General features: G+C 36.0%; 1 protein-coding gene across 15 annotated transcripts in view; it reads left to right on the forward strand.

Moving 5' to 3' along the window:
- ebf3a (EBF transcription factor 3a) overlaps positions 1-27,279 on the forward strand; it is a 132,022-nt gene that overhangs the window by 73,096 nt on the left and 31,647 nt on the right. For 9 of the 15 annotated variants that reach the window (XM_056468971.1, XM_056468979.1, XM_056468984.1 and 6 more), the window contains exons 7-8: positions 13,302-13,383; positions 21,954-22,098. In XM_056468971.1, coding sequence (XP_056324946.1) covers positions 13,302-13,383; positions 21,954-22,098 — 227 coding nt within the window. The remainder of the gene's footprint in view (positions 1-13,301; positions 13,384-21,953; positions 22,099-27,279) is intronic. The other 6 variants (XM_056468975.1, XM_056468977.1, XM_056468976.1 and 3 more) reach the window with 1 other exon arrangement.

The raw sequence follows: 27,279 nt of genomic DNA on the forward strand, positions 1-27,279 counted from the left end.
CTCTGATTGAGCTACGGCCAGCTGATGGATGACTTGAATGCGCTCTGATGTAACGGCCTGTTCTCTCTCTCTCTCTCTCTTTCTATCCGTTTGGTTGTTGACATGCAGGAATAATGACATGGACGAAGGGTCCACATGTGCCCGTGTCATTAGGCTGCATTACCTGCGTTAAAACCAATAACTGCCACTCAGAACTGGATCCACATTAATCATTTATAATGTTTTAATACGTTTTTAATCAGCATCGCTGAGACCACAGCCTTCAGACATCAGGCAGGCCCGAGAACGAGTGTGTGTGTGTGTGTGTGTGTGTGTTCCTTCATGGCCTGATTTGAAATGTGCTTTTTTCACTCTCTCCTTCCTGTTTTTAATTAATAATTAAAATCGGCAAAGATGACAGTTCCTAATTAGGGCTGTCTTGAAAGAATGTGGCAATGTATGAATTTTAGATGGGGAACGAGAGAGAGAGAGAGAGAGAGAGAGAGAGAGAGAGAGAGAGGGCGAGAGAGAGAAAGGGTAATGAACACACAAGTAGACGTCTGGAGTAGAATGGAGACACAACAAACAAAGAAACAAACAAAATATCTGTTAGCGAGTGAGCATTAGGTCAGGTAAATATACAGCATCCTTGGCCATGTGTGGTCAATCTTTCAGCCAATCAGATGCCAGATTACCCCCCCCCCCCCCAACTCCTTTTCCGCCCCCCCATCTCCTCCCGGGGAAACTTGAGCCTGTATTCCCAACATCAAAGAGCTGAGCGTGGGGATGGAAAGAGCAAGAGAGGTAAAACATGCATAGCCTACTACCCCTTTTCTTTTTTGCAGAAATGATTCTGGTTCTTGGGATGGGGGGATTGCAGAGCTCTTTCAGAACTGGCCTGCATTTCCATTGACTCAAGAGCTGAATGATGACGTAATTTACTATTTTATAACATAACCTGCTGCCTTTTTTTTCTTTATTCGTCTTATGAGTTTCAATATGAGTATATTTTGTCCAACATATTTGGTTTTTACGTTTTGATTTGATGTCTTTTGACAAATAAAATATCTAAATAATAATAATAATATTTCTGATTTTATTTTAGTTATATTATTTAAGCATTGTATAACACATTTCATACGCCATGATAATTCAAAGTGCTTTACATGTAGAACAATAAAATAAACTAAATAAATAAAAGTATAAGAAATAAACACTTTTACAAATTATCTCAATTTTCCTTCCAAAAATTAATACAATAAACTTAAACTATAATAATTCAACTTTAAACAATGTTGAACAACAATAATTATTAAACATTAAACACTGTAAAAAAAAATGCACCGTTTCAAAAAAATTCATTCATATTGTCCTAACACAAATCGATTAAACTTGGGACAACTTAATTTTTTTTAATGTTCAATCCACTTAAATTTGTTAACTTAAAATAAAGCTAACAAATTTAAGTGGATTGAACATTAAAAAATTAAGTTGTCCCAACAAAATCTCTATAATTGTGTTGTTTCAGCTGATTTTAAATAAGTAGTTTGAACAAGCAACATTTTTTGGAGTGTAATAATAATAATAATAATAATAATAATAATAATAATAATAAAGTATTATTTATCAAAACAAATATAAGGCAACACTTTAGTTTTAAGTTATAGCAACTAAAAAAGTATTTTGTTAGCTGTAATGTGAATGATTTGTTTTCTTGACGTATTAAAACATATTTAAAACTATTAAATATGTATTATTAATGTTCATATTTACATATTTATTTTTTTAAATATTAGGTAACACTTTAGTTTAATTAACAATTCACACTATTAACTAACTTATTACCTGCCTAATATTAATTTATTAACTGTTTATCAGTACTCAAAGTATGAACTTATTCTATAATCCTAATCCAACCCAATACCTAAACCCAACTACATCCTTACTATTAATAAGTAGCTAATTAGTAGTTTATTGTGTTAAAAAACACAGTTAATGATGTGTTAATAGCGAGAATTGTACCCTAAAATAAAGCATGACCAAATATAAATTAAGTTACAGCAACTAAAACTGTTTTTGTTAGTTATAACATGAGTTATTTGTTTTCTTGACATATTAAAAACATATTTAATACTATTAAATATGTATTATTGTTCATGTTTACACTTCATTTAACTAACAATTCACACAATTAACTAACTTATTACCTGCCTAATATTAATTTATTAACTGTTTATTAGTACTCAAATTCTAGTCTTATTCTTTATTCCTAATCTTACCCAATACCTAGACCCAACTACTACCTTACTAACTATTAACAAGTAGCTAATTAGTAGTTTATTGTGCTGAAAATCATAGTTAATCATTTGTTAATAGCAGGAACTGTACAGAATACAAAAATACAAAATACAGTGTGGCCAAATATAAATTAAGTTATAGCAACTAGAAATGTTTTTGTTAGTCAGTGATAACGCGGGTGCTTCGTTTTCTGATCTTGTCATATTTAATACTGGATATTATCCCATATAACACATAAGAGACTTGATTTGCAATGGGAATCTCCTCAAGAGCCTTGAGTACACCTAATCCATGAAAAACAGCGGTGGAAGGGGAGAAAAGAAGAGGGAATGGTAAAGAAGGAGGGTAGATGGAGGAGGGCGACCGAGAGTGAGAGAGTGTTTAATGAGGCCCCAGTCTAAGACAAAATGCTGTGATTGACAGAAGCAGTGATCTGTTGGGGAAATAATGTCAGAGGCATGTTACATGTTAGGAAAAACTACGGAGGAGAAGACAAATGGTGAGAAAGGAGGAGAGAATGTGCACACCAGTCTGGGTCTGGTACAGCAGTCTGCCTCAGGGAGAAAACACACACACGCGCACACACACACACACGACAGGAACACATGTCCTAAAAAGACTGTTCTGGCATAAATATGTTAAGGCAGATGCTCAGATATGTTCAAAGATTGAACGTAATGCATCTCTGAAACTACTTCACATGTTTGGGTCACTTCATTTGTGATCAGAAGAGGAATTGCTGGTGTAATCCTGATCTGAATATATTTACAACACCGGAAAAAATGTCTTGTTTCTAGTTCAAATATCTAAAAAGTCTTAAATCAGGAAGCATTTTCTAGACAAGCAAAAAAATAAGAAATATTTTAAGAAATAATAAGCCAAAATTAAGTGTATATGGAGTAAGCTAAATGATCTTATGTCAAAATGAAAAACAAGATTCTTTTTCTTACCCAATTGGCAGATTATTTATATATATATACACTATATTATATATATATATATATTATATATATACACACACGATTTATTTATCAGATTTTTGTGACAGTTAAACATAAGAGAACATAACAGTATAAGTATGAGCGACCTGCTGTCACTACGCTGATTTGTTTAGTTTTTTCATCTCTAAGGTGATTGGCTAATGTAGAATAGTCAGTCCTGTGATTCCAGTCCAATCAAATATTAAAATACAGAACAACCTCAAGACACAGAAGACACAGAAGACTTTTTACATACAATGACCGAGAGACTATTTAGATGCACATCACTGATGAAAAATGTCTACTGTATGATGACTGAAATGCCTTTAAATCAATAACTAAATGACTACAGAATGTTACGTTTACACACTTGCAGATCCTGCGTGTGACTACTGTGGATGCACACTTTGCACACATTATCGATGGTAAAATGATATATTCTGGAGCTATAAAATTTAAGTGGATTAAATATTAAAAAAATTAAGTTGTCCCAACAAAATCTCTATAATTGTGTTGTTTCAGCTGATTTTAAAGTAGTTTGAACAAGCAACATTTTTTGGAGTGTAATAATAATAATAATAATAATAATAATAATAATAATAAAGTATTATTTATCAAAACAAATATAAGGTAACACTTTAGTTTTAAGTTATAGCAACAAAAAAAATATTTTGTCAGCTGTAATGTGAATGATTTGTTTTCTTGACGTATTAAAACATATTTAAAACTATTAAATATGTATTATTAATGTTTATGTTTACATATTTTTTTAAATATTAGGTAACACTTTAGTTTAATTAACAATTCACACTATTAACTAACTTGTTACCTGCCTAATATTAATTTATTAACTGTTTATCAGTACTCAAAGTATGAACTTATTCTATATCCCTAATCCAACCCAATACCTAAACCCAAATACTACCTTACTATTAATAAGTATTAGTAGTATATTGTGTTATGCACACATTGCACACATTATCGATGGTAAAATGATATATTGTGCAGCTATAAATAATTTAAGTGGATTAAATGTAAAACAATTAAGTTTTTACCCCAAAAAAACTGTTTTAGCTCGTTTTATTTAACAAACAGCAAAAATCTTTTATTTTTGAGTGTATATTTTAAATCTTATTAATAGTGCTTGGTTGCTCGGATTATTGCCAAGCATTTAAAAATGCCAGTCTTCAAGTTCCTGTGATATTTTGGGTTTCTCAGGTGCCTTTTTAAGTGTAGGTCTGTGGTATTTTTATTCTCGCTTTATGGTCTGCCAAGTGTAAATCTGACTGCTTAGTAAAGAAACAGCACACCAGAAATGGTTACCCACAAATTTTCAATACTTGGGGTCTTGAAACAAATCTCTCTGTCAAATGAGATGCAAGTGCGCCCATGAACCAATCAGATGCAATCAGAGCCGTCAGCCAATCAGAGGCTAGAGCTGACACAGGGAGCTTGTGCATTTTAGAAATGCGATCTGTATTGACCTGTGTACCGTCTCAGCTTCTGGACCTGAAATCAGCAGAATGTACTCTTGTAAGTGTGTGTGCGTCTGTGTTCTGTATTGTCTGGCTGGCTGACTGGGGTCTGATCAGCTAAAGTTGCTTGGTGATCAATACTCAGCAGAGTCACACAGCTGTGCCCTAACCATTAACGCCTGAGCAGCAATTAGTGTCCACACTGACCGCGCACACACACACATACACACTTCCATCTGCCATTGTATTTCTTTACCTCTCTTTACATTCACTCATCTGTCTTGGGACGACAGGAAGAAAAAAGCAGTTGCTGTTTTTTTACCCCCACTTTAGTCTAAATGCATTAGACAACAAAACAAGCATAATACGATTATTTGTCCATAAATTATTGTACTTTTTCTGTGTGTGCGCGTTTGTGTAATATTAAATCTTCCTCAATTTCAGTTTTGCTCCAGTATATGGAAAAAAGGTGTTAAAATCTTAGAATTGAGGTAAAATGGAAAGCAATAGCAGACATTTCTGATCTTTACACAATTTAATACAGTCTTAACTTTCCCATGGAATTCTGACTAAACTCATGGTTTTAAAACCACCAAAATTTTCTGTAATACCATTCCTAAGGTATGTGTAAGATTTTATGAATTTATTTATTTTTGTTTTTAAGACAACAGTATCTCCAGCAGAAAAGATATCCAAAAATGCTGTTTTAAATTGTAAAGAAATCTGTGTTTTATAAACTAATGAAGACAGCGGAAGTCAATAATTCATTTAAATTATTAAGCCTGACATGTTTACTGCTCCAAAATATTTAAAATCTTTCAAAAATAAAATATATATTGTTCAAAAGGGAAAAAAAAGTAGTTTTTTACCCAGACATTTGAAAATAATATATTTTAGAGCAGTAATCACAATATCGTGATACCCTGAAACCGTGATATTTTTATGCAAGGTTATCATATACATTCAGAATCTTTTACCGGCTCATGCCTAATCAGTAAATACAGTTACATTTTTAGATGTTTAAGCTAGAAAACAAATAAAAATATAGAGAACAGACATATTTTTGTTAACCAGACACTTGAACAAAAGCTACAAAAGTTGTCAACTGCTCTTTCAGGGTTTCTGCAAGTTTCACCAAATCAAATTTAAGACTTTAAGACCTTTGAAAAACTAAGTAAATTTTAATTTCAGACTTATGTAAGGCTAAAAACAAGGATTTTTTCAAATCGCCCAGCAGAAAAAAAATACTTGCTCTATCAAAAAACTAAATATAATTGATGATTTCTTAGCCACATATTTTAAATAATGTGTCAAAACAAGCAGACCCTAGTTGTATACAGTGGTCCCTTGTTATTCGTGGGAGTTACATTCTCAATATAGCCTGCAATAGGTGAAATTCACAAAGTAGTCAGCTTTATTTTTTTACAATTATTATAGATGTTTCACACTTTTCTCTCGTTTAAACACTCGCGCAACTTCTACCTTCCTTTATCATGTCCAGAAGTTCAACTTTTTCTGCAATCATTAGAGTCAAACAAAGATTTATGTCAATTTGGCAAGCTGAACGCATTCTGTGCTGTACAGGACACACGGCACGAAGGAGATTGATTGACAATGGTCTAAAGTTAATCAGAATGCAAAACACAATGCGCTACTCAGGACCCAGAACATAATGCGCTATAAAAAAAGCATGTCAAATTGCACTTAAAAGAATCAGCGAGACCACAAAAGGTGAACCGCGTTATAGCAAGGGACCAATTTACATAGTTTTTTTTTTCAACATAACTTAAAAAACAGACTGTTATAATATTGGTTATGAATGTCGTTTTGCTAAAAGTATTGCTAAGAGATGTATTGCTGGTGACTGCATGTATGCTGGATTGATTGGGTAGCTTCACATCAAGGACAATTAAAACCTGTTTAAAATGATTTAAGATCTTTAAGACACTATTTTCAGTCAATTTAGGACTTTTTAAAGCCTTAAATTTTGTTTTTCAGATTTAAGACATTAAGACCCCTGACTGCCACTGCTTTTACTAAAGCGAAATGCTCAGAATCTGCAAAGTCAAGAAATAGTGCCAGCTCAAGAGTAACATTACCAGCAATTATGACAGGGGTTACGGGACAGCAGCATCGCCCCTTGCTGCATTTATTTGTTTTTGCGTCTGCTTTTGTGCTGAATGAAGTGGGATTAGTGTGAAGGAGAGGCTGTAAGGGGGGCTTTCTCCTTTGAATGAGGGCAGGAAAACGATCCAATGATGGTTTGGGTTAAGATAAGAGCTAAGGGCTGTTATTGAGCTGATGTGCTTGAAACGTACCCCTTTTTTCCTCTCAATTACCTCAGCCTGTGAAGCCAAAGTCCTTTCAAACGACAAGCCCCCCGTCTTCGCTCTTTCTCTCTCTCTCGTCCGCCACCATCATAAAGATTCAACCCCTCTGGTCAGAAACAGCGGTGAAGGACAGGTTGTATTAATTACTCCACGCTGGCCGGCCAGATCATTTTATCACAGATTTGTCGACAAGTTGCAGTGGAAGCTAGAAGTCGAACGCCTCCGGTAAAGAACAAAAGCGAGGGAAGAAGGTCTCTGATGTGAAATTAAACACGTCTGCTTTGCTTTTTTTTCTCTCTGACAAACCAAATTCGTGTCTTGTGTAATTGATAACTGCCTCGGCCAATTATTTTGTGCGTTACAATACACAGAGGCCCCCTTTCACTGCTACAGCTCTTCCATAATTAGCTATGCTAATATCCCTTTATTGGCCTTAATATTGCTCAACATCTCCATGGCATCCATAGGCCACCAGAGTCCTGTGTCCTGTCACAAATGCTGATTATTGAGAAGGATAGCTTTAATCAAACATAATTGCAGTTAATTTTTTTCTCTCTCCCCTTCCTCGCCAGCATCTAATGCCGCGTTCTCCTTGATATTCCATTAAATGACTATTTAACTGCCTTTATTTCCGACATTCGCGTACATCGCCGCAAAAAAAAAGTTCTGAAGCCATTTACGGAGAGCAAAAGGGAGAGAGAACCGTGTGGCCGTAATTGCTTGCCTTTTCACAAAGGACTAATTTACTCAATCCCCATGAAGAAGTGAAACGGCTCTAATTCAGACAAAATGACGGTGGCTGGTGTGGACAGCTGAATATCATTGTGTTCGGAAAGCTGTGGAAATTCACTTAATCAAACTCGGAGGTAAACAGACCCCCGAGCGAATGCGCGCAGACACTGAACAGGGTCTTAATGAGAGGCTGTGTGTGTTTTTCAAGACTTTTATGCATTAGTCTGTTGGTGATAATAATACCCTGCCGTTTCATTTGTAATCCGTTTAATTTAATGATTTGCTTTGACATTAAATGTAAGTGTATTTAGTTATATATGGTGAATATATAAATGTTTTTGTGTTTTGAGCTTGTATGCTGGATTCAGACTTGAACATGAGCACCAAAGAACAGCATGTGTAGACCATTTTTGACTGTTTTTGTTCAAAGAAAAAATATTCAGAGTCCTATAAGTATTTTTATAAGTATTTTTTAGATAAAGCAGATAAAACTCACAAAAATTGGTTTAGTTCATTCATTTTCCTTCGGCTTAGTCTCTATTTCAGAGGTCGTAGTGCGTAGTTTCAATTAATTGAAAAGTAATCAAAATCAACATTCAGAAACTTTAAATCGATCCAATTTTTTCAGGTCAATTTTTTCAATTACTTTCCCTACTGTGTGTGGAGTCACATGACCTTGCTTTGTTACGGCTAATTTATACTTATTATATTATGGTTTATACTTATTATATTATTCTGATATTTTACTTCTGCCAAGCGCACGCGTACAGTCCGGCGCAGCCTTCAAATACTCGCGCACCTCTCAATTTATATTTATTATATTATGGTTTATCCTTATTATATTATTCTGATATTTTACTTCTGCCAAGCACACGAGTACAGTCCGGCGCAGCCTTCAAATACTTGCGCACCTCTCAATGTATACTTATTATATTATGGTTTATACTTATATTATTCTGATATTATACTTCTGCCAAGCGTTAACGTACGGTCCGATGTAGCCTTTGCATATCTGCGCACCTCTGAATTTAAACTTATTATATTATGATTTACATTTATTATATTATTCTGATATTGTACTTCTGCCAAACGCATGCGTAGGATCCGATGCAGCCTTCGCATACCCGCACACCTCTCAATTTAAACTTATTATATTATGGTTTATACTTATTATAGTATTCTGATATTGAACCTCTGCCAAGCACACGCATACGGTCGGAAGCGGCCTTCGCATACCTGCGCACCTCACTTAAAAATGTAACTACACGTCACAACGTTGCGCAAGCGTTGTGATTGGACAGTTTGGTAGCGATGACGAGGGTGGGCGGTGCGGAGAGCCGCATTTTAGGGAATGTGTGTTTTAATTTCAGTTGTTCAGCATTGATGTTCAATAAATAATCATAAATAGTAGTTTTTACTTCAATTATTTTTTAAATCAAGCAATCAAAAATCATTCAGAAATCTCTCATTTGAAATATGTGAGCATATTTACTGTACAAAACTTGTCAGTGAACTAAGAGGGCAAAAAAATAAATAAAATAATAGTTCATTAATCATAATCTAGTTAAACTGTTCAATTAATCGAGATTTTGAATTTAGGCCAAATCACCCAGCAGTAACCCAGAATTGGGAAACACCCATACACACTCATTCACACACACATACATACATACATATACACTAGTTTATTCAATTCACCTCTAGCGCATGTCTTTGGGCTGAACTCCACACAGAAATGCCAACTGGCTCAGCCGGGACTCAAACCAGTGACCTTCTTGCTGTGAGGCGTCAGTGCTAACCACTGAGCCATCTTGCCGCCCTATTGGTTTACTTATTTGTGCGTAAAATGTCACAAAAATATTATTTTCTCTTGCATAATGATACTTCTTATATTAATTGTACTATATTTTATGTTTTTATTACAGCTCTACATTGTAAGCACACTTGAAATGTTTTGCAGGTTATAGTTTTTCTAGGATTTTAGCTGTATCTTCTGAAATTGATGCGGTCCATCTCACTTTCAAACCTCTGAATGTGTGCTTTGCAATAATCTTTGAGTTAACACAAGTGTGTCCACCTGTGTACATGTGTGTGAAGCCATTTGTTTGCGGCTATAGAGTACAAAACAAGTGAGGGAGAGAGAGATAGCGGGTGAGAGAGGTAAATAAAGGCTATATTTCAGGCTTGATTTACTCCGATACCTGCTGTGAAACATTACAGCTCTATTGGGAAATAAAGACAGGGGCCGCGAATTACAGCTCGTAATACTCATTCTGATAATGGCCTGTCCAACAACTACCATACACACACACACTGTACACAATTAAAGCTAATGCTCTAATGACGGCAGACGTGTTTTTGGCCGTTATGACTGCCATCTTTCTTTACGTCCACCCCAGCGATGCTGAAATTCGCTTTTTATTGACGCTGGTCACTAAAAATTTTCAGAAACTACCAAGGCCACCTCCGGGGCCCTTGCCTCGCTTTTCTCCTACTTTTCCTCAATCTGTCTCAATCCTAAACATTCCCTCTCTGTCAGGAGGAAAGGGTGACTGTATATAAATGAGAATTGGAAGTGGAGGGGTGTTCAGGGTTGCAGATGTCATTTCACACAGTGATATATTGCTCGACTCGTGGTCCCATCGGAGGGTCCGAACGAGAGACTTCATCCTGCATACACACACTGTTTACCTAGTGAAATACATGTGTTAACTCAACACTGAATGCAATCTGCAATGCATGACATGAAAGCGAGACCTTTACGCTGTATGTCCAGCCTCTCAAGGGTTGAGGTAAATATTGGTGGACATGTACATACATATACAATGACTAATTTCCCACCTGCTGCATACTGTAGATCTAGACAAACTACAGTCCCCCATTTTGGATCAGTCAACTCAGCTGGTGACCAGATTGCTGGTTTCCAATAAGCAAAACTGTGCATTAGTACATTAATAGAAGTTATTACTCACATAAGGATTTTAATACAGCAAGCTTCAATGCGAAACAGACTTTGACTGAAGCAATGGCATATGAGAAAATTGGACAAAAAGAGGAATTACTACTAGACAGGACCAGACATGAAATGTGATAAAGCCTTTAAATAAATCCTCAATGATAATACTTGAAAATAAATTAAGTATAAATCTTGAAATATATATTTGAATGTAATATTTGAGAATAAATTGAAAAACAGTATTATATTCATACACTACGGCCAATTTAGTTTATCCAATTCCCCAATAGCGCATGTGTTTGAACTGTGGGGGAAACCGGAGCACCCGAAGTAAATCATGCAAACGCCACACAGAAATGCCAACTGGCCTAACCGGGACTCCAACCAGCAACCTTCTTGCTATGAGGTGACATTGCTACCCACTGAGCCACTGTGCCACCCATTACTTGTAATTTATTATTAAAAATTGTAATATATTGATATTATAATACTTGTAATATACTTGTAATATATTATTATGTATTATTAATACAGAATACAATAATAAATGTATTTGAATAAATTATATACAGATAAATGAAACACTGCAAAATATTTCCCCAAAAAATGTAGCTGACAGGCAAGTAACTGCACCAAAAATTATTCAAATAAATATTAACACAAATATGCTTTCAAGTGCAATCAATAACCACGATAAGTAACTATAATCAAAAGTAGTGCTCACTAGAAACTTATTTAATTAAAAAAAATAAAATAATAATAATATATAAGATATCTTTACATCTTTCTCCATATCTTTTAGATATGGTCATGTTCTTTTTTTTCTACCAGATCTGGTCACACCGCTAATAATTATATTTAAATATTTTGTAAGCAAAATTCAGCTAATAAATATCCTTGTTTGAAAAAGTTTAACTAAGTTGAGCTCACAACAGTTTTGTTTTAATTAGGGATGTCCAGATCCGATCACGTTATTGAAATCAGGCCTGATCATGCAGTTTCAGACTCAATAGGAATCGGACGTTTCCTCCTGATCAGGACTCTAATATATATATTATTTTTAAACACATTTATAGTTATGCGGTGACGCAGAGTTAGACCTTTTTCTTGACTTCACACAGAAACAGCAATGCGTGTGGCATGACATCACTTTGTTGCAGAGATGCTATTGTTTAAATGCCGGCAAAGTAGAACACTGATGCAGCTTGAAGCGGAAATCGCGAGTATGTTTGCGGTCTGGAGGTATTATAAAGATAATGACGGCAACATTGCCATAGCAAACTGTGAGATATGCAAACTTTGGATTGCAAGAGGTGGAAAGGAAAAGGCATCAAACACAACAACAACAAAAAAACAGAGCTGTTAAAATAAGGTGAATTAAATAAAAAATAAAGAACACCCTGGATCTGTTTCTTCGCTCTTCTTTATTCTATCGAAGTATCGGATCGGGTTTCGGTATCTGTAGATACTCAAAATCAAATGACTCTGACTCAAGGGCAAAAACACCTGATCAAGACTTCCCTAGTATTAATGGTTTATCAGTTACATTTCCTTACTTAGAACCCCACTGTTGCACTGTATTGTATATTAATGTATATGCACATCCGACAGGAATATCTCCTCTACCTCTAGTAAGAAACTAATAGCTTTGTTAAGTTAATCAGAAACACTATCAGCTGACTTCTATCCCAGTGTCTCCCATATATATCTTTTTTCTGCAAGTGGTCTATCTCTAAAAATGAACCACTTCCTGTGATATGAGGAGTATGGCAGCAGCTGTACAAGCCTTCGTCTTTCTCTTCCCATAAGCCCTCTTATCCTTCTTCCTTGTTCTGAAGGACTCTCGAAGGGTCTCTTTCCCTCTTAAAAACACCAGGTTTTAGTTCTCGAGGTGTGCATATGTGGGATGGCGTCCAGTGGGACCTTTTTTGACTCTCACGCACACATGACATTTGCCGAACAGATTATGCAGTTAGTAATTTGCGCAATAATTACCGGGTGCTGTTGTCCCGGTGGCGGGGTGTGTCTAATTGTCTAACAGGGCTGTAAGTTTGCGGGCCGCTCTCACCTCGTTAGGTCTCCTCTACCCCGTCCGCCGGTCCTCGTCTGTGATGAGCAGGGCTCAGGTGTGCTGCTTTACCTCCCCATTGAGCACGTTAAGCCTTAATTACAGGGTAGAACAGGGGAGGAAAGAGGGGGGCGGAATATTAACTGACTTCCTGTCAGTGACGGGCAGATGGGTTCTGTGGGGAACTGTGGGATTTGGATGCGTCAGCCGCACGGACAGACTGAAAAACAGATAAACAGAGAGACAGGGAGGTCGTGGGAGGGTGAGGAACAAAACACTAATGATCATTACTCTGAGGGGAATTATCTCCAAACAAGGTGAATACAGCTGTCGGTTTGATCGCGCTTTTGTGTCATTCGTGTTGTGTGTGGACGCCCTGGACTCGGATCTGCTAAGTTGTATTTTGTACCATCGATTGTTTTTAGGCCTGGATTGATTGTGTCTAACATGGAGTTTTCTCTCCCTCTTTGTCTTCTCTTGCAGATTCTTTTTGAAATTCTTCCTTAAGTGTAATCAGAACTGCCTGAAGAATGCAGGAAACCCACGGGACATGCGCAGATTCCAGGTAATGTTTTCTTTTGCTTTCCGCACACACACACACACACGTTCTGATGTGAAAAACAGGCCATTCGCTGGGCTAGCGGAATGGTGTATTACTTTGTGGATATTTTTAAAGGAGCTGCCTGAACCCGGTCGAAGGCCAGAACTGCTCCAGAGATCCTTCGATTCTGCAGTTGTGCTCAAGCACATTTGAAATGTTATACACACAAACATAAACCTTCAGAGTCTATCTACTTTAAAAAAGTATCTACTTTTTTGTGATTCGGTTTCAGTTTTGTGTGTTTAAATATGGCTGTGAATTGCATTCTGGGATGTTGATCTCTGCTCTGTTGAATTTTGATGTTGATAATTCAACTCTACAGTTTGACAAAGTGACCTTTATTGACATGTTAGTCCTCTGAAACAATTTATTGTAGAATAAATAATATAGAGAGAATTAAGTCTGTAAAATAACGCGAGGTACTAGCAGTTTATTACCTGATTTATAACTACCCAGGCAATATGATATAATATCACTTCAAACTATTAAAAAGGTCAATTTTTCCAAAATATGTCACTTTTTCAAACTTTTCAATAATAAAAGTTATTGGAGGACAAAAAATAAATCAAGATCCCATAATGCAATTAAAAAAAACGCATGAATAACAAAATACAGAATATAAATAATAAAAAAACGTATAATAAAAAATTTTAATTTACGAATATTTATACAACTTATGTGCTTTCTATTATCTCCTCCATCTATATATTGTTCTATATCTTGTTCTATACATTGTTCAGTCTATTATTCTACCAGTTGTTCCTTCTGTTATTCTATAAATTGTTCTATCATTCTCTTTCTATAATTGTTCCATCAATCTATCTATCAGTATATCTATCTGTCCATCTATTATTCATAAACCAATGCATTATTGTATTGTCCTTTCTTTCATTTCATCAATTCTTCTATCCAACCATCCATCTATTCATCCATCCATCCATCTCTCTGTCTGTCTCTGTCTATTAATGTATAATTATATTGTCCTTTCTTACATTCAATCAGTTGGTCTATCCATCTATCATTCATCAATCAATGTATTATTCTATTGTCCTTTTTCATTTAATCAATTATTCTATCTATCTATCTATCTATCTATCTATCTATCTATCTATCTATCTATCTATCTATCTATCTATCTATCTATCTATCTATCTATCTATCTATCTATCTATCTATCTATCTATCTATGAATAATTATATTGTCCTTTCTTACATTCAATCAATTGGTCTTTTTATCGTTCTATCATTCCATCCATCAATCCATCCATCATTCATTAATCAATGTATTATTCTACTGTCCTTTCTTTTTATTCAATCAATTGTTATTTCTATCATTCTATCTATCTATCTATCTATCTATCTATCTATCCATCCATCCATCCATCCATCCATCCATCCATCCATCCATCCATCCATCCATCTAGATCATATCCAATAATGCATACATCTAAACTCCTTATTCAAGCACCTCAATATATTGTAATTATCATCCAATCACACAAAGCATTATTACAATGCACAGAAAAGCTGCTCTGGAATTCATTACATGTGTGTGTGTGTGTGTATGTGTGACAGCTCCGCTTAACCCAGTGCTTGCGAGGATGTGTGTTCATATACTTGCGGTTATATAGATGTATTGTTGTGCAAGGCAGCAGTGGTGCAGCCAGCGCTTGCACAACTTTCATTTTTCATGCTTTGGAACGTCAAAGTGTCTTCACTGATATTGATCCATGCGTCCAGAGCAGAAGGTCAGAGCCGGCGTGAGAGGAAGCGTCCTTTCTGTCTGCACGCCTAGTAAAAGAAACATCCGTCACCGCGGATTGTGCCTCCCCACAATAAAGTCACTGGACCTCTCTTTCTCTCGCTGTAACAGCATGTCTGGGGTTTTCAACCTATTTACACTTCCTCTGCCTCAGCACCTGGTGGAGGTGTGTGTGTGTGGAGAGTCATACTAATGCCACTCTATCCTCAAAGAACACTTGTTACTGTTCATTCATTCCCTCTATGTTCTAATCTCCTCAAACTTCCTTTAAAGTACACATAAAATCAAAACTAGCCATATGATTTTGTAAGCTCGCATTGCTAGTTTTGTGGTGAACAATTCATCTGTGCATGTCATTAGGAAATTAGTTTGCCCCTGTAATCTCTGTTTGTTTTGAGTTAAATTCTCAGATTACGTCAGTCTGAGGTATTGGGTGCGGCTAACATACTTAACCACACCCCTCCACCTATCAGTTTTGACAACATACAGAAATGGTGAGGAGGAGGAGGAGTCTGTTAGGTTGTAATGACTCTTCTAAAACCCATTTCCCGATCTTTCTTAATGAAATGCCTACATAACTACATCCAATCAGCTTGCATTAGAACTAAACAAGCCACGCCCACTGAATTGAATTCTCATTAAATATTCAATTTCTCTAGGATCTGCATCACAATATAAAAAAGGGTCACATCTTCCGGCTCATGCAGACTTTAAGGAAACATTCGCTTTCCGCATTCCACGTTCTGCTATTTTTATTTAAAACAACACCAACAGGGGGAGCTTATGACAGCATATGGTATTTTTTTTCCCCACAAACCATAATCGCAGACAATTCCAACCCAAAAGCAGTCTGTGAGACAAATGACCCAAAGCCGTGATGCCTGTCAGTCCATTAACAAGACACCTCTCCTCCAGCGCTAACCCTTAAACTCTGCTCTGCTAAGCTAAATGCCACCTCCAGAATAAATTTCACTCATGTTCCTTTCTCCATGATCTCATGGCAAGGTCGTGCTTTTAGGGTCTCTGTCTTCCCCCATTTGCCATTCCGTTTTCTCTCGATTTTTTTTCCTCTCATATTTCTCTATTTTTCCAGAAGCAGAGTATTAGCCTAGTCACACCATGTCTGATAGCCACAATTATCCACATTTATATTTTAATGCAAAAAAATGGCATCTGAACGCAACTTGATAGCTATCAAGCAGTCAGTTTTTGTTTTGTTTATATTCCATTTTTTTTTTTTAATTAAAAATCATTATGATCATTATTTTGTTCTTTATTGTGAATGCAAAAAGGGCATCTGAACCTAATTTGATAGCTATTAAGCAATTGATTTAGTTCACTTTTTTATTTTCAGTTTTTCTTTTAATTAAAAAGACATCATTTTTATAATCAAATCTATATTTAATCATCATTATTTTCTGTATTAAAAATAATGGAATCAAAATTTTATCATTATTATGTTCTGTATTATTAAAAATAACATAATTGAATAATAATTGTTTGTTAAAAACAATATGCATGACTTTTTTCAGTTTTTTATACTCCCAAACAGTGTTTTTGTATTATTATTTTACATTTAGATTTTATTTTGACATTTATTTTAGTTTAATATAACATTTATTTAATTTGTTATATTTTTCTTCAGTTTTTTTCATGGTTTTGATGATTAATAAACATAACTAACTATAACTAAAATGAAAAATAACCTAGTCTCACCATGTCTAATATCCACAATTACCCATACTTATATTGTAATGCAAAATATGGCATCTAAACCAAATTTGCCAGCTATTAAGCAATCAATTTTAGTTCAGCTTAGTTTATATTCTGTTTGTTTTTCTTCCTTTTTTAACAAAAAGGTTATTATTTTAAAAATTAAATCTATATTTTATCAGTATTAATGTTTTATTAAAAATAACTTAACTGAATAATAAATTAACAAACAGTATATATGATTAATATGGTATTTAATTTATATTGTTTTATTTTTCTTCAGTATTTTTCATTGTTTTGATGATGAATAATTAAACATAACTAACATAATTAAAAATAACCTTGTCTCGCCATGTCTGATTTCCACAATCACCTACATTTACTGCAAAAAAGGGCATCTGAACCTAATTTGACAGCAATTAAGCAATCATTTTTGCTTCAGTTTTGTTTACATTCATTATTATTTATTATGTATTAATTTATTATTTATTTAAAATAATAATTATAGCTATATTTATTATTAAATGTATATTTTATCATTATTATTTCAATAATTGTTAAAAATTAACTGAATAAAAATGTTGAATGTCTTTTAAATGTTTTGATAATTAATAATTATTCTCAATATCAATTTAAACAGTTTCCATATATTTTGGTTCAATTTATTTCCTTTCATTTATATATTTTTAATCACAAAATTGATTTCAATTATTAAACCAACTCCATTATTTTTAATGATTACTTTTCTATATTGTTTTGAGCCTTTTTTCAGATAGTTTTTCAGTTTTAAAACCGTTTCGATGTTGAATAATTCATTTGAGCATCCAAACATTTTATCTGAGATTAAAGACGCATTAAAATCAATTCAGCATTGCATTACATTGTGCTCATTTATCTGCATAGTTTTTGTTGTGAAAAGGCCTCAAGCATCATCCTCATTGTGACTCTTGACTATGAACATGACAGAGGGAATATCCCAGATTAAAACTGCTCCATTTCCACCCCAGACCCCCCACGGCACCACAGCCCACCCCTCCAACCAGACCCTCATTCAGATGCTAAACGACTCTCAATCTCTCAATGCAACTGTATGTAAACAGATCAACAAAAACAAAAGAAACCCCCTCATCTGCTACCAAAGGAGAGAGGGGGGCTCTTCTCAAATTCTCTTTTTTTTTTTCCTTTTTTGAGGGTCTGCCACCCTTCTCCATCACAGCTTTTGCTCAAGCTGTGACTAATAAGATAAAACAGCTAATCAATAAATCTATAGATCAATGTAATGGGGTGAGCTAGCGATCTGTGGGCCGGAGGCTGCTGCGTTTGAGTGGCTGCTAATGGATGATGGAGCAGATGAGAGACTCTCTGCTTCTTTCTGTTCACCTTAAGTGGCAGATTAAACACTAATTGTAGCCTTTTGTTAAAAAAAAGCCAGGGCGCTTCAAAATGGAGGCCTTTGATTGACAAGGGCTTGGCTAGTTCTTCCCAGACAAGCCTCTCGTCCTTTATCTAACACGCGCACTCTTGTAACCGCCCAAGTGTCTCCTTTAAATAGGAAAAAAAGAAGCTCTCCCTCTTACAAAGGTTAATTATATTCTTCATACGAGAAATTAAATGCGCTTTATATAGAGTGGATTCCTGCACTGCAGTTCGTTTGGAGAGGGAAAAAAATATACGACCTTATTGTGGCCGAGGACCAGAATAAGACAATGTTAAACATTTTGTTCACCTTCATTAAGCGAATATGATTTCACATTTGACACCGGGAATTAGTTCCATTCCATTTTTGGAGAAGTATAAACCATTTTTAGACCCATTTGAGAACATGAATGTGTGTCTGTTAATCAGATTATTACAGTGGCCGAGAGAGCTTAACATGCTGTAATTTAAGAAAACACATGCAATTACAAAGAAAACGTCACAGAATTAAGAAAAGATCTAATGCGAACACATAAAAAAACTTAAAAATTAAGAACACGTGCTGCATTTTCTCACAACACATGCAAATGAACACAGCGGAAATATTTCATGGGGAGCCAAAAATGTGACAAACCTGGCTGGGATTAGTTTATTGTACCGTCACTATAGACCGATTTCACGAGGCCACCATTTTAAAAGGGAAAGTAAGGCTGCCGTGGGAACAAACTTGAAGTATCACCTAGAGTCACACAGGAATAGCATTCACAATGGCATATTGTTGGCTGTATATCTTATCAGGGAAAAGAAAGTGACACAAATTTATCATTTCACTGCTTTCTGAGTGACCCGAATGTCCTTTCTGAATTCATAGTGAAAATAAAAATGAATATCGGACCTCATTTTCAACTAAGTTAAGGGAAATTGTGCTAGTTAGCTAACGTTATCTTTTCTAAACTCACACGTTTTAGATGCTATTTATCAAACTCAAGTTAATGAACTGATTCTTTCACTATATTAGGACTTGTCATGATACTGAATTTCGCCACCAATCAGTACTGAAATAAAAAAAAAACCTAATATGCTCTTAATTGTTTAAACCTAACTTAATGTTATTAAAATGATGTTTACACCACATCTTTACTTTAAAATCATGGCAACAGCTAGAGGTTTGAAGTCCACGGCATGTTGTTGCAATGTTTACAATGCTGGTCCTCTAATTCCGGGTTTCTTTTAACCGCAGCCTCGCTTTCATTTTTAAAAATGGCGGCTGCATGAAACAGCCGTATAGCTCAGTGAAGTTGTAGGTGATCTTTGAAAGGTGAGTTTTTAAAATTTACTTTAACATGCTTCTCTTGTCTTATGTATATTATTAATCTAAATAACCATAACCTGCAAAGCCAGGTCCATCACATTTTTTGGGTCCCCCATTCAACATTTCCGATGTGTTCTGTGCTATTTGCATGTGTTGTGAGAAAATGCAGCATGTTTTTATGCGTTTCCGTTGTGAGGATTTGCAACACATATGCTGTCAAACCGATTTTTTCTTAATTCGCTGGCATTTTTTGTAATTGTATTACAGCGTGTTAAGCTCTCTCAGTCACCGTAGATTATTTATAACGCAACTTTTCTACCAGATTTGAGCTGTATGTAACAGTAGCCCGTTTGGGTTTCAGGCTGGGTTATTAGCAGTCAGACGGCGTGCCAGCTTACATGAAGCGTATTGAACCGCACGAGTCATCTTTCGTTGCTTTAGGTGTGAAACAGACTCCTTTTTTTCGGATTATAGTGCTATAACTTATTGTTTTAATAATGTGAAGCCCACGGGGAGTTGTTACACCAAACCCAGTAAGACTGCAAAAACGAGCAACTTTTCCCTTGTTTCGCTCCCTCCTGCTTGGCTAGGAAAATAAACAATGGGCACAGGTTCAAGCTCCAGCGCTTAGCGAGGCAAATGTGTTTGCGGTTATTGTTTCGAAGGTGTGGAGTGGTCGCACGCTTGTCAGCATTCAAAATAAAGCCTCGCTGGTATGAGGAGAGAAGTCAAACAAACAAAAGGCTGGAACGCGGTGTGTGTGTGTGTGGCGTGTGTGTCCGTGTCCAAAGGACCCTACTGATCAGAGGCGCGTCGGGTTCATCCGCTAACTGTACTGAGACCTGCTCTCATGTTGAGTCGACACCACAGGCCAAAAAGGCTTTTTGTGTTCGTTTTCTCACAAATAAGACCCACAACAAAGAGGCAGCAGAAAAAGAAGAAAAAAAAAACAGTCTGAGTTTCTGATAAAGCCCCTACAAAACCCTCAGAAGGGTCCTTCTTCTTTCTCTGGCCTTTAAGTAGTCAAAAAGGCCTCTGGTCATAAAAAAGGCCCTGATATTTTTTGGAAGCCATATGATTCATTTAGCTGAATGAAGTCTACTCCAAGTACAGTCTGTGTTCATATTTTTGGCAAGAAAAACGCACAACATGATATTAATGTAAAATAATAGATTTATTTTGCCATTGCTCTGTTTATCTTTCTATTGTTCCATCTACTGTATGTATAATTTGAGTAGAATGCTTTTTCCAGTGTACTTCTGAAGCAGGACTCCTCGTGACCATACCTCGAGAAGTATATAATTTACTGTAGTAAAGGCTTAAGTATACTATGGCAATTACTAGTTCATGATAGTAGACATGGGCCAGTATAAGATTCTGATGGTATGATAACCCTGAATAAAATTATCATTGTTTCACGTTATTGTAATTACTACTTTAAAATATGTTGTTTTAAATGTCTGGGTAAATTTTTTTTTCCCCCACTGAACACAATATATTTTACTTTAAGAAACTAAATTAAGAAATGTTTGAAATATTTTGGAACAGTAAAGGGCCCTTTTCAGCTGGAGATACGGTTGCCCTAAAAAACTAAATAAAATAGTTGTAAAACACGTAAATAATAAAAAATATATAAACTTACATATATTGTTTTAAAACCTTGACTTTTCCAAACCACGGTAAACCTTAAAAACTGTTATCGCCCCAAGTCTACATGATAGTTACTAATGATACTACATTATGTAGAGTAATTCATTAATGAAGAGTTGTAAATATATATACAATATAATGCTCATTCCTAAATATTTCCCTTTACTATAAATTACTATAGTATTTTAAATGTGTTGCATCTGATTTTATTGGATTTTTAGTTTTTGCTTATTGGATACTTGGTTTTTGTTTGTTACAGCGTATTTATTGCAGTAAATAACTAAACTGAACAATTATGACAGTTTTATTGATCACTAAGATATGATTGACTTGGATTCAAGTTGTTTCAATTTAAAAAAGAAACTTACATAAATAGCTTAGATGTAGCTAAGTTACTTTTGTCAAGTAGCTTTTAGCTTATGCTACATTTCCCAGAGGGTAGCCTTTAGTATAGTTAAGCTACATTTTAAGTAGAGTAGCTAATAGCTTAGCTCACTACATTTTTCAAGTAGCTTGCCCAACACTGGCTTTTATAATGCTACGTTTAAGCAAAGAAAATTGTACAAATAGTATTGTACATCAATGCTAATATATATGGATGGATGGGAGTATACATATGAACTAATGAACTTCTTCCCATTGTAAACATGCCTGCAAATAATAGTTATGTTTTCTTCACAGGTCGTTGTATCGACAACAGTTAATGTGGACGGTCATGTGTTGGCCGTGTCGGACAACATGTTTGTCCACAACAACTCAAAACACGGCAGAAGAGCCCGCCGTCTTGACCCCTCAGAAGGTACGGCCACTCCTTATCTGGAGAATGGTAGGCACATTTCCCATAACACTATTATTTGCAGCGCTTCTCTCTTTTCTCCTTCTGTTTCCTGCCTTTCCCTTTTCCCTTTTTCTCATTTTTAGTTCACATTCTTTTAGTCATCCACATCGGCTCCTTCCGCTCATCCACCAAACATGCTAGCTTTAGAGAAAACATGGCTAGTTGATCTTTTAGAGAAAATCCATGCATTCTCTACTCACTGAACAGCACTTCCAGATCTTTTTAGTTTAGATTTGATGATGTTGCTGCTGGTTATTTCTATTGAGGATTTTAATTGTGCTATTTTTTGTGAATGATATTGGGCCACAAATTTTATTTAATTTACTTATTATCATGTGTTTTTTTACTCAAAACTATCTTAAATCATATATAGTGGTTAATATGAAATCAGTGCATGCTATACTTTTTATCAACCCAATGCTCAGTTCAAAACGTTTCACCATGAATACTCCAAATTCAGCGCATAAAAACAGACTTCTTTAATCAGCGCTTGGTTATAATCAACACTACACCTTTTTATAGTGAGTTCTTCATTTGCTGAAGGTATAAAGCGAGTCACTGGATGGTAAAATTCAGATTTTGCTGCTTTGTTAAACTGAGCTGGTTTTGATCGCTCTACTTCAGTCCTCAAATCTCTGGGCTAAGCATTAAAACAGAACATAATCTCTGCTCATTTAAAAACATAACATTAGTATTTTCTTTGTCTTAATCAGCCCGTAATTACCATATCCACCCAAGCACCAGTAATATTTAATGATGCAAGAGAAATCGCATCAAATCCCTGCTCGTGTGAGACAAAAAACCCTAGCAAAAATATTTGTTTTCTATTTCTCGGCTCCTCGCATTAACGCTGTCGACATGCAGTACAGAAGTAGCGTAATTGAACGTTTGTGCCCTGAGCGCCCGAGTGTTTGGTATGCTGACGTATTGTTTGTCTCTCCGCTGTAGTCGCTTGATAGTAGGTGTGTTTTCCTTAGCAACCGCCTTTAATTAGGAGAGCAATTAAGAAGGTTGAGGCCTCTCCCCTCGTCTGCACGAGTCCCACGAGACCAAGATGGAGAAAGAGAGAGAAAAACACGGCCCAACCCAAACACTGCATAGGCTATCTTTCTTCAAAGCCTCTTTATTTTATTGTAAATCTTTTTCTAAGCTTCCATTACTATGTTTACAGCCACGGTATAGTTCATCCGCAGTCGTATTTTATCATTAGCCAATTGAGAACGTATGTTTCATATTGCTCGTAACTTGAGATTTTTATTCTTTCAATCAAAAACTCAGTCATGCCTGTTATTAGTGTGATATTCGAGTTATTAAATGAATCCGCTCGCCCTCACGGTGAAATCTGACAGCACTGTAACAAGTGGTGGCGATATTCCCGACAACTCTTTCAAATTTCCGACTGTTTTAAAAGCACACCTCCTCCTTAAAACCCAACAGCACACGCTCTCACCACTTAGTTACCTGCTGTTTCACCCGCCCCTGATGGCGAATTTGGGCCGTAGTGAATATTACAGCTACCTATCTAATATCTGGCCCTTTAATGGCAACCGGGGGGCCGTTAAAACAGAAAGAAAGAGTTTCCGAGCGTCTGACAGTTGCCGAACTTGATGTTTAATCACTCCTGTGAACTCGGGAGAGCGTTTAAGACTTATCATTTGGCTGAGAGGGAAGGTAGAGAAAAGGTTCAACCTGTCATCTCTTTCCATTTTGGCGTAGAAGACTTTCTAGCACACATGTACAGGATATATAGTCATAAAATATAAATTTGTCCATATTTATGGTCAAGTCTTAGCAGTTTGAGGCTGGTTTAGATTAGAAACACATTCTTGAAAGTGATAAATGCAAGCTGAGAGAGCGGCCACGGGGAGGTCCTACCGTTTCTCCTTTCCTCTCACACTTTTATCTAATCATCTAATTCAGGCGAATTTTCCCGGACAGTGAATTTACTCTGCCTTCTGATCTTCAACTTAAAGTAATTCCCTCTCGCATGGCCCAGCGGACCCTCACTCTCCGAGCACATGAGCCCCTTTCATTATTTACAGCTGGAGAACCAAACCTGGGGGAGGAGAAAGAGGCAAGCGCACACTATAGGAGGGTTTCTTTTGCATTAGCACCATTTAGGTACGCCATGCAGAAACATATGTACGAATTCACACAGGCGCGAACGTGCGCGCACACACTCCCGTCCAAACAGCCCCATCTGCACATAGCCAGACACAACATACACAATCGAGAACCCCCTCCCAAATGCAGGCGGTGCCAGATTTGGAAAGCACTGATTCTGCGAAAGCTCCGGAATAGTGGGATGCACAAGACAGAAAAGAGAAGGAAGACATTTAGAGCAAGAAAGAGAAAGTCTCTCTTGCGGCGCATGTACGCGCACCCCCTCCGGTCTGGGCCTACAGCTCTGGGTTGATTTGCATACCAAGTGGCGGTAATGTTGTTAGGTTTATGCAATAAAGACGAGCGGTCGGCGTCTGTGAGGCCGTAGCCAGTTAGAGAGGACAGATGGGCCGACGTGAGGTAAGAGCTCTAATCCCATCAGCGCCGGGATCAGCCTGCCATCTGGACATCCCCTGCACAATTACAAGACATTTTACGCGCTGGAACAAAGGAAGGTTGCAGCAGGCAGGATGGGACCTGTTAGAGTGCCTCAATATTGGGGAGTGCAGCGAAGAAGGTGACAAACACGCCGGCCGCCATGTTGCCATGGAAGACGACTCAAGTCTGATTAAAGCTTCACACCAAGACGTCGTGGTGTTCTGTAAACAATACACACGGGAAAACACACACACACACGCTCGCAGTCTTGCTTGTTGACCATCCACTTCAGCCAGAGGAAGCCCATGGAAACAAAGCCAGCAATTTCACTGAGCGTAAAGAACTACTACAATAAATAGATTCAGTAAATGTAGCCATGCATGCATGTGCAATCCTTCATAAAGTATAATTTTATGACCTTCACTGATTTTCTAGTCTTGATAACATGCACAGTGAAAGTGAAATATGTGCAACAATTAACACTGCAAAAAATAATATACCATCTTAGAAATGGTTATAAGCAATAAAGCTGCAATTTTAATCATTTAAAATTTTAAATAATATAACATAAAATATTTATTAATAGTCTATCTGAAACGATAATAAACTTATATTTGTAATATTTTAAATGCCATAATATTTGATACATCTATATTATATTTTAATTAAACAGTACATTTATATAATCATAGTAATAATAATAATAATATTAATAAATTATACTACTACTACTACAACCAATAAATATAATAAAAATAATGATAATTTAATAATAATAATAATAAATAATAATAATAAAAATCATACTACTACAAAAAACAATATTATTATTATTATTATTATTATCTTATAATCACTTTGAATATTAAATAATATGATATAACATAAAATATTTATTAATAGCATATTTGAAATTATAATGAACTTATTTTTGTAATATTTTAAATGTAATACATCTATATTATTTCAATTAAACAATACATTTATATAATAATAGTAACAATACTACTACTACTACTACTACTACTATTACTAATAATAATAATAATAATTATTATTATTATAATAATTATTATTATTTCTGCTTTTATAATCATACTACTACTACAACCAGCAATAATAATACTAATAACAATAATAATAGTAATAATAATAATAATATTTAATAATAATAATAATAATAATAAAATTAACTAATTGCTATTATTTGTTCATACAAAAAAAAAGTTATGCATATTTTCTGCAAATGCACTAGGTCATCAAGTAATCCCGTGAAGTCATAAATTTGCATATTTTAGCTAACATGTTAGCATGCTCGTCAGAATACAGCCCTATAGCCACATCCCTAGCTAAATTGTTCTCCCTTGTTAAAACACGTTCCTGCCCGTCACTTCCTAGTGGAGTGTTGAACTTGGCCTCTCCGGGCCGCCATAGACCATGTCTTCTTTCTCCAATTTCCATCATCCGCTTGAGTGCATTTCGCACGTATATCATTAGCTGACGAACACAGGCTGTGTAATTCACTCCTTTATGCTTCCCATTCAACACATGTTCCCTCTCTATATTCACGCAGAATGTATGCAAATGCTCCGCGGCGGAGAGGGGAGAGTCTGGCAGCCCTTTTCTCTGGGATGGCGGGGCGGAGGGGGGGAGCATTGCGAATTCCGAGGCAATGCGTGGTGATCTCAGGCCACAGCTGCCAGACTGCCCCTCTCGTGGGCCCGTTTTCACTTCGCACACGCGCGCGCACACACACTCACGTGCACGCAGACCCTTCCTTCTGCTCACCTACACAAAGTAAATTTGTTTACTGTAATTTTTGGTGAATGATTTGCTATAATTGGTTGCGCTGATGAAGGTCAGTCCCTATGAGGAGTCGTGTCTGTCTTTGGAGACTTGATCCTCTTTCAAACGCTCTGCCTGCAATTAAGAAAAGCAAATGTCATTCCCAAGCCTCAGAAATGAAAATTTGTATGAACTTATTAGCATGAAGTCAACAGCTCTAGTTAAGGGCAAGCTCCCTCTGTGCGTGTGCATGTGTGTGTGTGTGTGAGTGAGCTCAGGGCTTCAGGGAGCTGAGAGGAATGAGTAAATATAACCTCCACTAGTCCAACATTAAGGCAAACAAAGAGAGCTGCCTTGTCTGGGCTGTTCTACACAACAATACCTAATGTTGATTAACTAGGGCCACTAGAACAGCAGAGAAGCAGGAGGAGAGAAAGACCTGCACACCGGCTTAACCCTGCAGGTTTACCTCATGTAACGGTCATAAATATATCATTTATTGCGTTATTAGAGGAGCTTAATAGGTATTTGAACAAATCCTTTACCCCAAGTATTAAATTTGGGCACATAACCTGTCCTAGAGTAGCATGTTACTCTAGCTAAAGTATTATGAAGCCAAAAGACTGTCATAGTTTTAGGTTGAAAGAACATCATGAGCCTTAGGGGTCTTCTTTAGTTTAGAATTATTGCATTATTAGTAAATTCATTGATTGTTTATTATTATTAACTTTTTTAATATCATAATTCTTAACAATATTAAACCACATTGGGCTTTTAAAACAATAAAAAAGGCTAAAAAAAAGTCAATGGGGGAGACATGGTGGCGCAGTGGGTAGCATGTTT

This window comes from Danio aesculapii, chromosome 12 (assembly GCF_903798145.1).
Source record: "Danio aesculapii chromosome 12, fDanAes4.1, whole genome shotgun sequence".
In the NCBI taxonomy this organism is placed as follows: Eukaryota; Metazoa; Chordata; class Actinopteri; order Cypriniformes; family Danionidae; genus Danio; species Danio aesculapii.